The sequence below is a fragment of the Urocampus carinirostris genome, chromosome 13 (genome assembly GCF_059441175.1).
Source record: "Urocampus carinirostris isolate Australia breed hairy pipefish chromosome 13, RoL_Ucar_1.0, whole genome shotgun sequence".
Lineage (NCBI taxonomy): Eukaryota > Metazoa > Chordata > Actinopteri > Syngnathiformes > Syngnathidae > Urocampus > Urocampus carinirostris.
In genome coordinates this window covers 36,622,637-36,635,615 of record NC_142361.1, presented here as the reverse complement: position 1 = coordinate 36,635,615, position 12,979 = coordinate 36,622,637, and the positions used below count along the sequence as shown (strand labels likewise).

The window sequence follows — 12,979 nt, the reverse complement described above, 5'->3', positions numbered from 1 at the left end:
CATGGGCTCAGCCCTTCCTCGTTCCTTCAATACAACTTGTGGTAAACGTTACGCAAGTGGGTTCTGTTTCCGTTCTGGTTTATAAGAAATGAAACATACCCTCGAAGGAGAGTCATGAAAATAAAATATGAAAACGTAATTTTAATCATTCATCAAGAATCCATATTTCATATTTTCCTCTGAATAAATATTACGTCTCAGTGTTTAAATACTTTATTTGTTTTTACATTTTTCACATTCTTCCACCGATTTTCTTCATCAGGAAACGTACCACTACCGATACCAGTTATGAGTGCTGGTGGTATCGATACTTCATTGTTATCGACAGCCGGTATCGGCCTAAAGAAGTGGTATAGAAAAACTTCATTGAATTGTGCATTTTTTTGTGCGTATAATTTGGCTTTTTCGTCTATGTAGCTCGAATCGTATTTCGTCCTTTATTCTCGGACCAGAAAAACGGCATCGTCACGGCAACAGTGATTATTCCCAAAAACAGGAAAAAAAAACAATAAAATATGAAATAATATTGTAAAAATGTAGAAGAAAATATTGTAAAAAAAATCTTCATTATTCCCCACAAATTTGAAAAGAAATTAAGAAATATTCCTTAGAATATATATTTTTAAACATCTAAAAATGAAAAACATGTCTAAAAACTAGACAATACTTTTCCTCAAAAACAGAAAAAAAACGATAAAATATTAAATAATACTGTACAAAATGCAGGAGAAAATATTGTAAAAAAAACTACAAAATCTTCATTATTCCCCACAAATTTGAAAAGAAATTAAGAAATATTCCTAAGAATATATATTTTTAAACATCTAAAAAGGGAAAACATGTCTAAAAACTAGACAATACTTTTCCTCAAAACAGAAAATGATGAAAAACTGAAAGGAAAAAAAACATATTTTGAAAATCATTCAAAACAAAATTCCTCAAAAACGAAATATCCAGAATACCTAAAATAAAACCATTCAGGAAAAACGAGATACAATTGCAAAACGGGAAAACAAAATGATACCCAGAATATAAATAAATAAAACTGAAAAACAGGAGAAAGAAACAATTACAAAAAACTAGAAAATAATTATTACCCCCCAAAAACTGAAAAAAAAAAACACAAAAAATCCCTAAAACAATAAAATGAATCAGAAAACCTAAAGGAAATTTTATCGTTTATTCAGAAAAACTAAAAAATTAAAATATTTCCTGAAATAAAAATAAAATTGGTAAAACAAAAGGAAATTATTCCAAAAAACAAAATAAAATACTGAAGATATGGGGGGGCTAATCAGGTCAATGCGAAAAATGATCCTCAAAACATAAAGAGTCCCCTAAAAATTGTGAAAAAATATTCAGGAAAATAATGATTATTCCCCAAAAAACAGATTAAAAAATATATTTTTTTTTAATTCACCAAAATATTTCCAATATATATATATATATATATATATATATATATATATATATATCCATCCCAAAAAAACAGAAGAAAAAAAAATAGTTATTCCAAAAAAAAACGGAAAAACTAAAAAGATTCCCAAAAACAATCAAATAAATCAGAAAATCTAACGTAAATAAATAATTTAGAAAAAAAACAGATACAAATTATTCCCTGAATTTTTTTTAGTAAAAACAAAGATATTATTCAAAAAAACTAAAAAAATTAAGAAATTCCAAGAATTTAGGAAAAAACAAACGACTGCGTATTCTGAAAAGCTAGAATAGAATTATTCCCAAAAATCTGAAATAAATATTCAAAAAATCTAGAAAATACTTACGGTAAAATAATATTCACCCAAAATATAGAAGTAAATTATAACTAAAAAAAAACACAAAAAACGTCACTCTAAAAATCTAACTATTAAAGAAAAAAATAGATAAATACTTAGTACCCTAAAAATGCATTTATTCTGAAAATCTAAAAAAAAAATAGTGACGGAGTTAGCACCAAAACACACAAAATGACATGATGTAAAGCAGGGGTGTCAAACTCATTTTAACTCGGGGGCCACACGATAGAACAAACATTCTGTCGGAGGCCGGACTAGTAGATTAAAGAGAAAGAAAAAGAAAGATAAAAAAAATAAGAGAAAGATGGAGGGAAAAGGAGAGAGGGCGGGACAAAGAAAGAAAAAGAGAGAGAGGGAGAGAGCGTGAGAAACAAAAAAGATAAAAAGTCATGAGAGAGGAAGAAAAGAAAGGAGGAGGAAGAAAGAAATCCAAAGAGAAATAGAAAGACAGAGGGAGAGAAAAGAGAAAAGAAAGCGCAAAGGGTAAGAAGAGAGAAAGAAAAAAGAGAAAAGGAAAAAAGGAAGTTAGAGCAAAAGAGGTTAAAAGACACAGAGAGAGGAAGAGACAAAGAGCAACAAAGGAAGAGAAAAAGAGAGACACAGAGAGTGAAAGAGAGGGATAGAGTGGGAGAAAAGGGATGGAAAAGAAAGAGAAAGAGAGAGAGAGAGAGAGTGAGAGAGAAATAAATACAAGTACAGTGTCTTTGTTCGAGGAACCTTTCTTTGGCAACATCAAGTTGACATATTTCAACCTGCAGCTTGTTTTTCTCTTGCGCTTCTCTGAGTGTTGTCTCGCGGGCCGGATTCAATCCCTTAGCGGGCCTGATCTGGCCCGCGGGCCGCCTGCTTGACACCTGTGATGTAAAGAGTAAAAATCCCGAAAAGGGACAGCGCATTTTTATTTGTGTCCCTAAGTCACAAAAAGAAAGACTTAAAATATTCATATCTTGGAATTGACTTTCATTTGAAGAACATTTTTCTATTTTGAAAAGGAAAAGGGGGCGGAGTCTCAAATCTCCCAGCTGTCACTGAAGTACTGGTCCTCGTCCTCTTCTTGGTCCTCTAGGAAAAGTCCGTTTTGGGCAGGGGGGTCCTCGTCCCCCGAGTGAGGGACACTCCCATCCTCGTCTCCCCCTAGGTGGGTGAGCATGTTTTGTAACGTGGCCTTGACTTCCTGGACTTGCTTCTCCAGCCACTGTGCGCAGGCCCCGGTTAAAGAGAAAAATGTGGAATCGATAAAAAAAAGATTTAAAAATTATCCAAAAATATAAAATATAAAATGAATATATGCAGAAAAAAATACAGAAAAACAATTTTAGATAACTACAAAAAATAAAAAAGTTTCAAATATGAATCACCAAAAATAATAAAACAATTAAAATAAAAAATGAAAAAATATATATCAATAAAGAGTTGAAATGTTGTAAAAATAAACATGTATTTATTAAATGATTAAATAATGAAATCAATAAATTATTAAAAACGGTATTTAAAAAAATCCATTAAAAAGAAATGAAATCAAAACCACCCCAAAAAAAAAAATCATCAACTGCTATGAATAAACAAAATGATTGCAATGATAATTAAAAATGAAAATCAAATATAGAGGAAAGTTAAAAAATATATATTGGATGATAACATATAATAATAATAATTATTATAATACTACTAATAATAATAACCAAATAAATTAATCATTACAAATTAACCCCAAACCGATTTTATAAAATGATTTATATTATTTGAATAAATAAAAATTCGTGTATATATATATATATACGTATATGTGTATACATTATGAAATTAATAATAGTTGTAGGATTTAATCAAATTATACATTTTTTTAAAATGATTAAGAAAATTAAAAAGAAACAACTAACCTAATAAATGTAAAATTCAAATAAATATTTGATCCTTAAAAAGTAATTCTACATTTCTACAAATAAATATACGAAGAAAATAGTAAAAATGAGAATATAAAACACAAAAATACGATAAATTAATAATGTAAAATAATTTGATTTTAATAATATATACAGGGTTGGGTAGGGTTACTTTAAATGGATTACTTTCAATTACTTTTGGATTACTCCGATACCAAATATGCTAATAAAAGACAAAAGAAACTAAATAGGAATAAAATGATGACTCACAACACGTGGTAAGCTTTCTCTCCTGGCTTTGATCTACCCAACGCTAAATATATATATATATTTAAAACAAATGAATAAATACATTTGTAAAGGTAACAAGACAGCAGTAAAAATAATCTCTTCAAAATAAAAGCGCAAAATGAAATTGAATAATGACAATGAAAACAATTTGTCCGGCTAATTGATCGAACCTCATGCACTCAAAGAGCAAATGGGAGTCATTTTCTATTCGGTCGTGCGCGATGCGTCAATGTACGGTGCCGGAGGGGTGCCTTCCTCACAGGGGACTTCTCCAAAGCCCAAACAAGCTAGCGAGCTGTTGTGTTTAATTGAGGGGGGGGTGCTAATGACAGATGGAGACCACCCTCCCACACGGCTCCTTTTCTTCTTTTACACTTTCGATGGACACAGATTGTCTCCATTAATAATTAAAAGACCAAAAAGAGATTCCAAAGACGCTTTCAGGTTACAGCGTAATAACACGTTTTTCAAACGTTGGCTTTGCCTGAAGTTTAAAAAAAAGCAGATTTATTATTTAACGGAGAACTCAAATCCATCGTGTATTTTTTTCAGGTATAACAACAAAAAACAGAAAAAAACATTTTTTTTTATATTATATTCATTATTTGTATAAGGTAAATCCTTTTTATTTGACTATATTTTGACATATTTTTTTTCTGGTAAAACAAAATCAATAAAATTTTGTCTTATTATTAAAAAAATAATTGAAAAATCGAATCAAGCCACAACAGGTAAAAATAAGACGTACACGTAAAATGAAATTTGATCATTCAAAAACTTAACACAAAAATAATAAAGAATCATAAAAAAAATACAGAATATTGATTAACAATAACTAAAATCATAATTTGAAAAATGAATAAATCATAAAATAAAACCAAACATACAAAATATTTATCAACAATAAAAAAAATATAAATAATTCAAAAACAATAATAATAATAAGATCATCGTCAAAAAGTTTAAATGGAAATGATAAAAAATTATAATATATAAACATATGTTTATAAATCTCATCTCATTAGCTGCACGGCTTATCCTCAGAAGGGTCGCGGGGGTGCTGGAGCCTATCCCAGCAATCATCGGGCAGTGGGCAGGGGACACCCTGAACTGGTTGCCAGCCAATCGCAGGGCACATGGGGACAGACAATTCACTCGCTCATTCACACCTAGGGACAATTTTGGCGCAGTGGTTAGCGCTTGTGCGGCACAGTTCATGTCATGGGAACCTGTCGTGGGTTCAAATCCAGCTCCAGACTTCCTGTGCGGAGTTTGTATGTTCTCCCCGTGCACTCCGGTTTCCTCCCACGTTCCAAAAACATGCATTTCAGGTGAATTGGCCGGTCCAAATTGTCCCTAGGTGTGAATGAGCGAGCGAGTGAGTTGTCTGTCCCCGTGTGCCCTGCGATTGGCTGGCAACCAGTTCAAGGTGTCCCCTGCCCATTGCCTGGAGATGGCTGGGATGGGCTCCAGCCTCCCCCGCGACCCTAATGAGGATAAGCGGTACGGCTAATGAGATTAGATGAGATGTTTATAAATGTATAAAATTATAATAATTAAGATTATTTTTAAACAATAATTACAATAGATTAATCAAAACTAATAAATAAAATTAACATTATGTATGCATGTAATTTTTACCTATAAAATATATATATCGTAAGTTTAAAATACGTACTTTACAAGAGAGAAAATGCATCCTTAGCATATAACTCACAGGTCGGAAATATCTAATATTGATATTGTAAAATATATAGAAAATACACACAGAAAAATATAGATATATCTATCTATTTAATATGTATTACTATTATTTTTGATTATTATTAATAATTGAATTATTATTTAAATGTATATGCATTTGTTATAATATTTTAATTGTTTTTTATATTATTTTTATATTATTTTTTTATATTCAGCAAAACAAAATTTACCCTGTAATCATTTATATCCTGTATTTTTTTATTTTCGATAAATATTTTGTATTTTGTCTTATTTCATGAAAGAGTTTTTAGCTGTTCTTTCCCGGAGAGTATGTCGGCTTTTGTACGAACGAAAAACGTCATCAAGGAAATTGTCTCGTCGACCTTTTGACAATGAACAATGCAAACGCGCTAATCTCCGTCCAATCAGCGTCCTAATTAGCAGAAAAAATGAAGCAAAGTGACCTGTAATTAGCGTGGACTCATTAGCATACATATTAGCATACATATTAGCATACATATTAGCATCTTCTGCAGGTGCTGAAATTCAAGGTATGAAGGATTTGACAATTCATTTGCAGAATCTTACCGTTCTGCTGCTAGCTTGAGCTATTAACGGTCACATTTACCGTAAATTCCGGACTATAAGCCGCTACTTTTTTCCCTACGGCCAATTTATGTCATTTTTCTAACGGCCGCCAGCGGCGCTCGAGTACAAAAGATTTAGACCGGTGGAATATATGTGCCGAGGAAGACTGCAACTTTTTGGCTTGACGAGCGGCGAGAAATCTTTCACTAAAACTGGCCGCATGCGAAAGGCAACTTTTTCGCAAGTCTGCCAGTGGATCCTGACAGCGTGGGGCAGCATCAAAAAATCCACCATCACCAACGGGTTCCGAAAAGCCGGTCTGCTGCGTGACGGAGAGGAGGGCACAGAATCAGGAGTGGATGGGAGCGTGGGACGACGTCTATATGACAAAGTTTCTTTCCGACACTGAGGAAGACGACTTTGATGGCTTCAGTTCTAAGGAGGAAGATGAGGACGGTTTACCCTGATTTTTACAAGTACGGTATGTTTTTTTAACAGACCCGTTTACTGTGTTGCGAGCGTGTTGCTACCATTAACTGCCCTGTCACAGGCACCGTTTGGGATGAAAGTTATATTCTTATTTTTAAAGCTTTGAAAACTCTCTCGGTGTACCGTCTTTCTTTGTAAACATGTGTAACCATGTATAATATATTTGCAACTGTATATTTTTGTAATGTATTTATTTTAGAGACTTATTCTGATATGTTTTGCTCGGGCAAATCAAAAAGAAGGGGCGAAAACAACGGGGGCTGACGGGAAGTGGAGTAAAGGTGAGACGTGTTTGTGGACGCGGCGGACAATAGTGGATATATATTTTTCCCTCCCTTACCTTTGGAAATATACACTTTTTTCCTTGGATTACTTTCAAGGGGACCCGGACTCTGCAGGTCTGCATCAAACCTTAAGTACCGGTATCATTTTTCGTTCATTTTGCCGGCTGTGAATTTTGGACTGTGTACTTTAATAAAGGACATTGAGTTTCAATCGCGGGACTTAAAGTCAGGTTTGGGTTAATTTTGTGTTACATGTTTTAATGTGGGCGCGTGCGGCTTATATACCGGTGCGGCTTGTGTTAGTACAAAATCGGTTTTCCTCCTAAAATGTGGTGGGTGCGGCTTATAATCAGGTGCGCTCTATAGTCTGGAATTTACGGTATTTGATTTATTATCATTATTTATAATGACCCGGTTTCGAGTGCAATATGTCTTTTAAAGGACAATAATCCGGTTGTGTCTTAGATGCTCATGTTTTTGTGTTTTGGTTCGTAGAAGTGTTTTATTTTACATACTGGTTAATGCTTTTACATTGTATTCTTTACTTTATTTCGTTGTCAAGTTCACTTTGTTACAGTTTTAAGTGCAACATCCCGATTCGAAGTGCAATAACCCGGACTCGAAAGGATATGGGCCAAGACCCCATCCCGATTCAAAATGGCCATCTGAAGGTCGTCCTCCAAGGTCGCTAGTCGGTGTCCAATCAGCTGGCAGCGCTCGGCAAGGTCGGACGCCTCCTCGTCCTCGAAGGAAGCGTCCTGGAAATGTCAAATAAAAATGAAAAAAAATTAAAAAAAATTCAAAGGATTTTATGAAAAATGGGTTGTTTTTGTTTTTTTGTCAGGAAACAGGTTAAATTCAGGCTAAATTCAAGCATTTTTAAGGACCTTAAGGAGTAATCCAGCTCAATTGCACTGCCCAGACCTTCTCGTCACAGAAGAAAAGCCATCCTGCACATTAAAATCAGGGCTCGAAATTGCCATATAAATTTACTAGCAAGTTCGGACGGAATTACAGTGCACGCGGACAAAAACAACACGGGTTCCTTCTGCGTTTCATTAAGGACGGTATTTTTAAGTCAATATCAACGTGGGATAAAGTAAACTGATTTGAAGTCCGGTTTTGGACGTGTTGGTCGCCACACTTGTCACGGTTGCCATGGCGCCCAATTGGCCCTGCTCGTGTGGCGCCAGCTGCAGCTTGTTGACGGATTGGCTCTAAATTCTGTCCTGTCAGTCCCCTTTTGTCGGTCTGTCTGCGAATCTCTGTTTTTACACGGCAAGCCCTTTTTTGCCTGTCCCGTTTTTTTGCTCCTGTTTGTCTCCCGCTACGATCTGTTTTGATCTTGACCACGTCTGCTCTCCCGTCCCGAATTACGAACTGATTTGATCTCGACCCAACTGTTCTCCCGTCCCGAATAACTATCTGTTGTGGATCTTGAGCACGTCTACTCTCCTCTCCTGGCTTTCGACTTGTTTCCGATCCCGACCACGTTTTTGCTCTTCTATCCCGGCTTCTGACCCGTTTTTTCCGTTCCCGACACCGCCATCGCTCGCCACAGAAGTCCCACTTCCGCGTTCAGAGCGACCTGCTTCCCGCGTCCAGCAATTCCAACATCGTGGGCGCAACACCCTCCCTTTATTCTAATAAAACTCGTGATAAACGTTACGCGAGTGGGTCCTGTTTCCATTCTGGTCCTGACAACACTTGGGATCAATGGACAGACTTTGTGCGAACCTTCGGAAGCTTTCAGGGAACATTGATTCGGGTAAAGAGAAAAAAAAAACGGAATTTGTCTTTTTTCCCCGCAAGGAGGTTTGATGTCCTTCATCAACAAAAGGGAGCCGTTCTGTTTGTTTAGCGGCTGTAAAGGTTAGCGCCTTCTTTAGCAGATAAGAGCGCCGTGTTTGCACAGTACATTGATTTCTTTCTTGCCTCTTCCCAAAAGTCAATACGACCTCACCCCACGTTCTCTATAGCTTTGTTTGCCACTTTTTTTATCCGCTCAACCAGAAATCTCAGATCAAATATTTTCTCCTTTTATTTTGTGATGTTGTCCATCGCTATCAAGAGGTAGAAAAATGGTGGATTGTATTTTTTCCCCCAAAATTACCGTAATTTCAGGACTGCAGTGCCAAATTGGCCTGATATTTGAAGGTGCGGCTTATAAAGCAGTGCACCTTGTATACTGGGAAAAATGGGAAATGCGTAGTTACAGTTAAATCCTACTGCATATAGTAACTGTTGTGCCTTTGAGAAACATATAGTGTTCTTCGAGTGCCGTCTTCTACTTAACATGTGAATTGTTTATTGCCCCAATTCATTTTAGAGGTGAAACATCATCATCGTGTTTATGTATGTTCTATAAACTGAATTATTTTGATTTAAATGGACAATTCATCACATCCACTACACAGCATCATCTCCAAACAGAAGACTGCCGTCACAGTCTTGTTCCACGGACAGACCGAGGAGATCATTTCTTCCTCATGCCATGAGGCTCTTTAACTCCACCCGGAGGAGTGAAAGCCCACATGAAACCCCACCCACACATTTGCATATTACCATAGCACTATTTAAATACTTTATACCAAAATGTTATATTGGGTATTTTTGTATTCTATATATTTATTTTATTATTTTATTTTTAAACACAAAGGATACTGCTGGAAGTGTGGATTTCCCTACGGGGATGAATAAAGTTTCTATCTATCTATCCATCTATCTATCTATCTAGACGTCTATCTATCCATCTATCTATCTATCTATCTATCTATCTAAACATCTATCTATCTAGACATCTATCTAGACATCTATCTGTCCATCTAGACATCTATCTAGACATCTATCTATCTATCTAGACTTCTATCTAGACATCTAGACATATATCTATCTATCTATCTAGACATCTATCTATCAAGACATCTATCTAGACATCTATCTATCTAAACATCTATCTATCAAGACATCTATCTAGACATCTATTTATCTATCTATCTAGACATCTATCTATCTAGACGTCCATCTATCTATCCATCTAGACATCTATCTATCCATCTAGACATCTATCTATGTATCTATCTAGACATCTATCTAGACATCTATTAATCTATCTATCTAGACATTTATCAATCTATCTATCTAGACATCTATCTATCTAGACGTCCATCTATCTATCCATCTAGACATCTATCTATCCATCTAGACATCTATCTATGTATCTATCTAGACATCTATCTAGACATCTATTAATCTATCTATCTAGACATTTATCAATCTAGACATCTAGACATCTATCTAGACATCTATCTATCTAGACTTCTATCTATCAAGACATCTATCTAGACATCTATCTATCTAAACATCTATCTAGACATCTATCTATCTAAACATCTATCTAGACATCTATCTATCTAAACATCTATCTAGACATCTATCTATCTATCTAGACATCTATCTATCTAGACATCCATCTATCTATCCATCTAGACATCTATTAATCTTTCTATCTAGACATCTATACATCTATCTAGACATCCATCTATCTATCTATCTATCTAGACTTCTATCTAGACATCTAGACATATATCTATCCATCTATCTAGACATCTATCTATCAAGACATCTATCTAGACATCTATCTATCTATACATCTATCTATCAAGACATCTTTCTAGACATCTATCTATCTATCTAGACATCTATCTATCCATCTAGACATCTATCTATCAATCTAGACATCTATCTAGATATCTATCCATCTAGATATATATCTAGACATCTATCTAGACCGCTATCTATCTAGACATCTATCTATCTATCCATCTATCTATCCATCTAGACATCTATCTATCCATCTAGACATCTATCTATCCATCTAGACATCTATCTATCAATCTAGACATCTATCTAGATATCTATCCATCCAGATATATATCTAGACATCTATCTAGACCGCTATCTATCTAGACATCTATCTATCTATCCATCTATCTATATATCTAGACATCTATCTAGCTAGCTATCTATCTATCTATCTATATATCTAGACATCTATCTATCTATCTATCTATCTATCTAGACATCTATCTATCTATCTATCTATCTAGACATCTATCTAGACATCTATCCATCTATTAATTTAATGTCATGTGCATTGAATCTGAAAAATATATCACAAAATACTGTTTTCAGGTGGTGCGCCTTATAGTGCGTAAAATACAGTACTCCATTTTTTTTACATTATTTCGCTATTTTTCAAGAATCAAGAGTCAATTATTTTGAAAATATTACACAGAAACAAATATTGGCAAGAAATATTGCTAGTTTTGATGATCTCCCATGAAAGGTGACGAACCTGCGTGTTGTTCTCCTCCATGCCAAACAAAAACTCCTCCAATTTCTGCAAGAAAAATGGAATTTATGCTCATGAATTATCGAAAAGATAATTTTACTTCATGCCGGGATTATTCATGAAGGACAAAACAACGGCAGAATAAGCAGCGAATCGGGGTTTCCTCAGTATTCGAAATTGCCTGTGCAATTTTCAATTATGATTAACTCATTATTATTCATTAAAAAATTGCATGTTATGAAATGATGGAGGGAAGAACTTTTTAGGAAAATTACATGAAAATCACAGATTTCTATTCTTTGCTCATTTTCAAATTGTCTATTTGGAAAATATAGTTTTTGTATATGTTTGATTAGAATATTTATTAATTTGTCATTGTTTATTTTTTTGTTAATTTGTAATCATACGTCTATTACTAAAGGATTTTAATTTTCCTTATTTTTGGGGGGAGGTAACTTTTCTTGTATTTACTGTTTTCTTGTATTGACCCTTTTCTTTTCTTTTTTTTTCAATTTGTATTTACTTATTTATGCATTCTTTCTTCTTTTTCTTTCAGTGTTCGTTTGTTTTTCTTTTTTATCTTTTATATTTTCCTTAATTATGTTTTTGTATTTTTCTTGTATTTATTGTTTTCTTGTATTTATCCTTCTGTCTTCTCTTTTTTAATTTTTATTTACTTATGTATACATTATGTCTTCTTTTTCTTTCAATGTTTGTTTATTTTTCTTTTTTATCTTTCATATTTTCCTTAATTATGTTTTTGAATTTTTTCTTGTATTTATTGTTTTTTGTATTGATCCTTTTCCTTTTTAAAAATGTGTACTAACTTATGTATGCATTCTTTGCTTCTTTTTCTGTCAACGTTTGTTTATCATCTCATCTCATCTCATCAGCCGTACCGCTTATCCTCATTAGGGTCGCGGGGGGCTGGAGCCCATCCCAGCCATCATCGGGCAGTGGGCAGGGGACACCCTGAACTGGTTGCCAGCCAATCGCAGGGCACAACGTTTGTTTAGTTTTCTTTATTTATCTTTTTTTCTTAATTTCTATTTTTTTACTCTTTTTCTTGTAACTTTTCCTTTCTTTGTTTTTATTTTTAACTTTCTTAAAAAAAATCTATCATTTATCTTCTTTTTGTATTTTTATTTAATTGGATTTTTCTTTTCATTCTTTTTTTTCATGTTATCCTTAAAATTTTTAGTATTTCGTCTTTCTAAATAAGTTTTTTAGGGTTTTAGGTCTTTGTTTTCATTACTTTTTTTAATTGATTTTTTCTTCTTTTTCTTTTTTTTTTTAATTCTTTTTTTATTTTTCTTTAAATTTTAATCAATTTAAATGTTTCCTCTAATTATTTCTTTTCTGTATTTTTTCTTTAATTTCTAATGTGTTCAATTTTGTTTAAAAATATATTTTCCCTTTATTCTTTTTTTTTCAATTTTTTTAAAATAATATTTTTCTTAATTTTTTTTTTCTCTTTTCTGTTATATTTAAAAATGTATTTTTTTTCAATTTAAGTATTTTTTTCTTGTTTTTTATAATTAAAAGTGTACTTTTTTCTTTGACGTTTTTCTCAGTCTTTTTGTCACTCGT

At 33.4% G+C, this 12,979-nt stretch overlaps 1 protein-coding gene across 4 annotated transcripts in view; it reads right to left on the bottom strand.

Moving 5' to 3' along the window:
* Positions 1-310: 310 nt before the first annotated feature.
* The window catches only part of disc1 (DISC1 scaffold protein), a 55,786-nt gene continuing 43,117 nt past the window's right edge, over positions 311-12,979 (bottom strand). The window contains exons 12-14 of one of the 4 annotated variants that reach the window (XM_088351763.1): positions 11,393-11,437; positions 7,668-7,793; positions 1,499-2,994 (exon numbers count right to left, since the gene is read on the bottom strand). In XM_088351763.1, the coding sequence (XP_088207889.1) occupies positions 2,806-2,994; positions 7,668-7,793; positions 11,393-11,437 (360 nt within the window). In that variant the 3' untranslated portion in view covers positions 1,499-2,805. Of the gene's footprint in view, positions 340-1,498; positions 2,995-7,667; positions 7,794-11,392; positions 11,438-12,979 lie in introns of those variants that run through there. The other 3 variants (XM_088351764.1, XR_015852539.1, XM_088351766.1) reach the window with 3 other exon arrangements.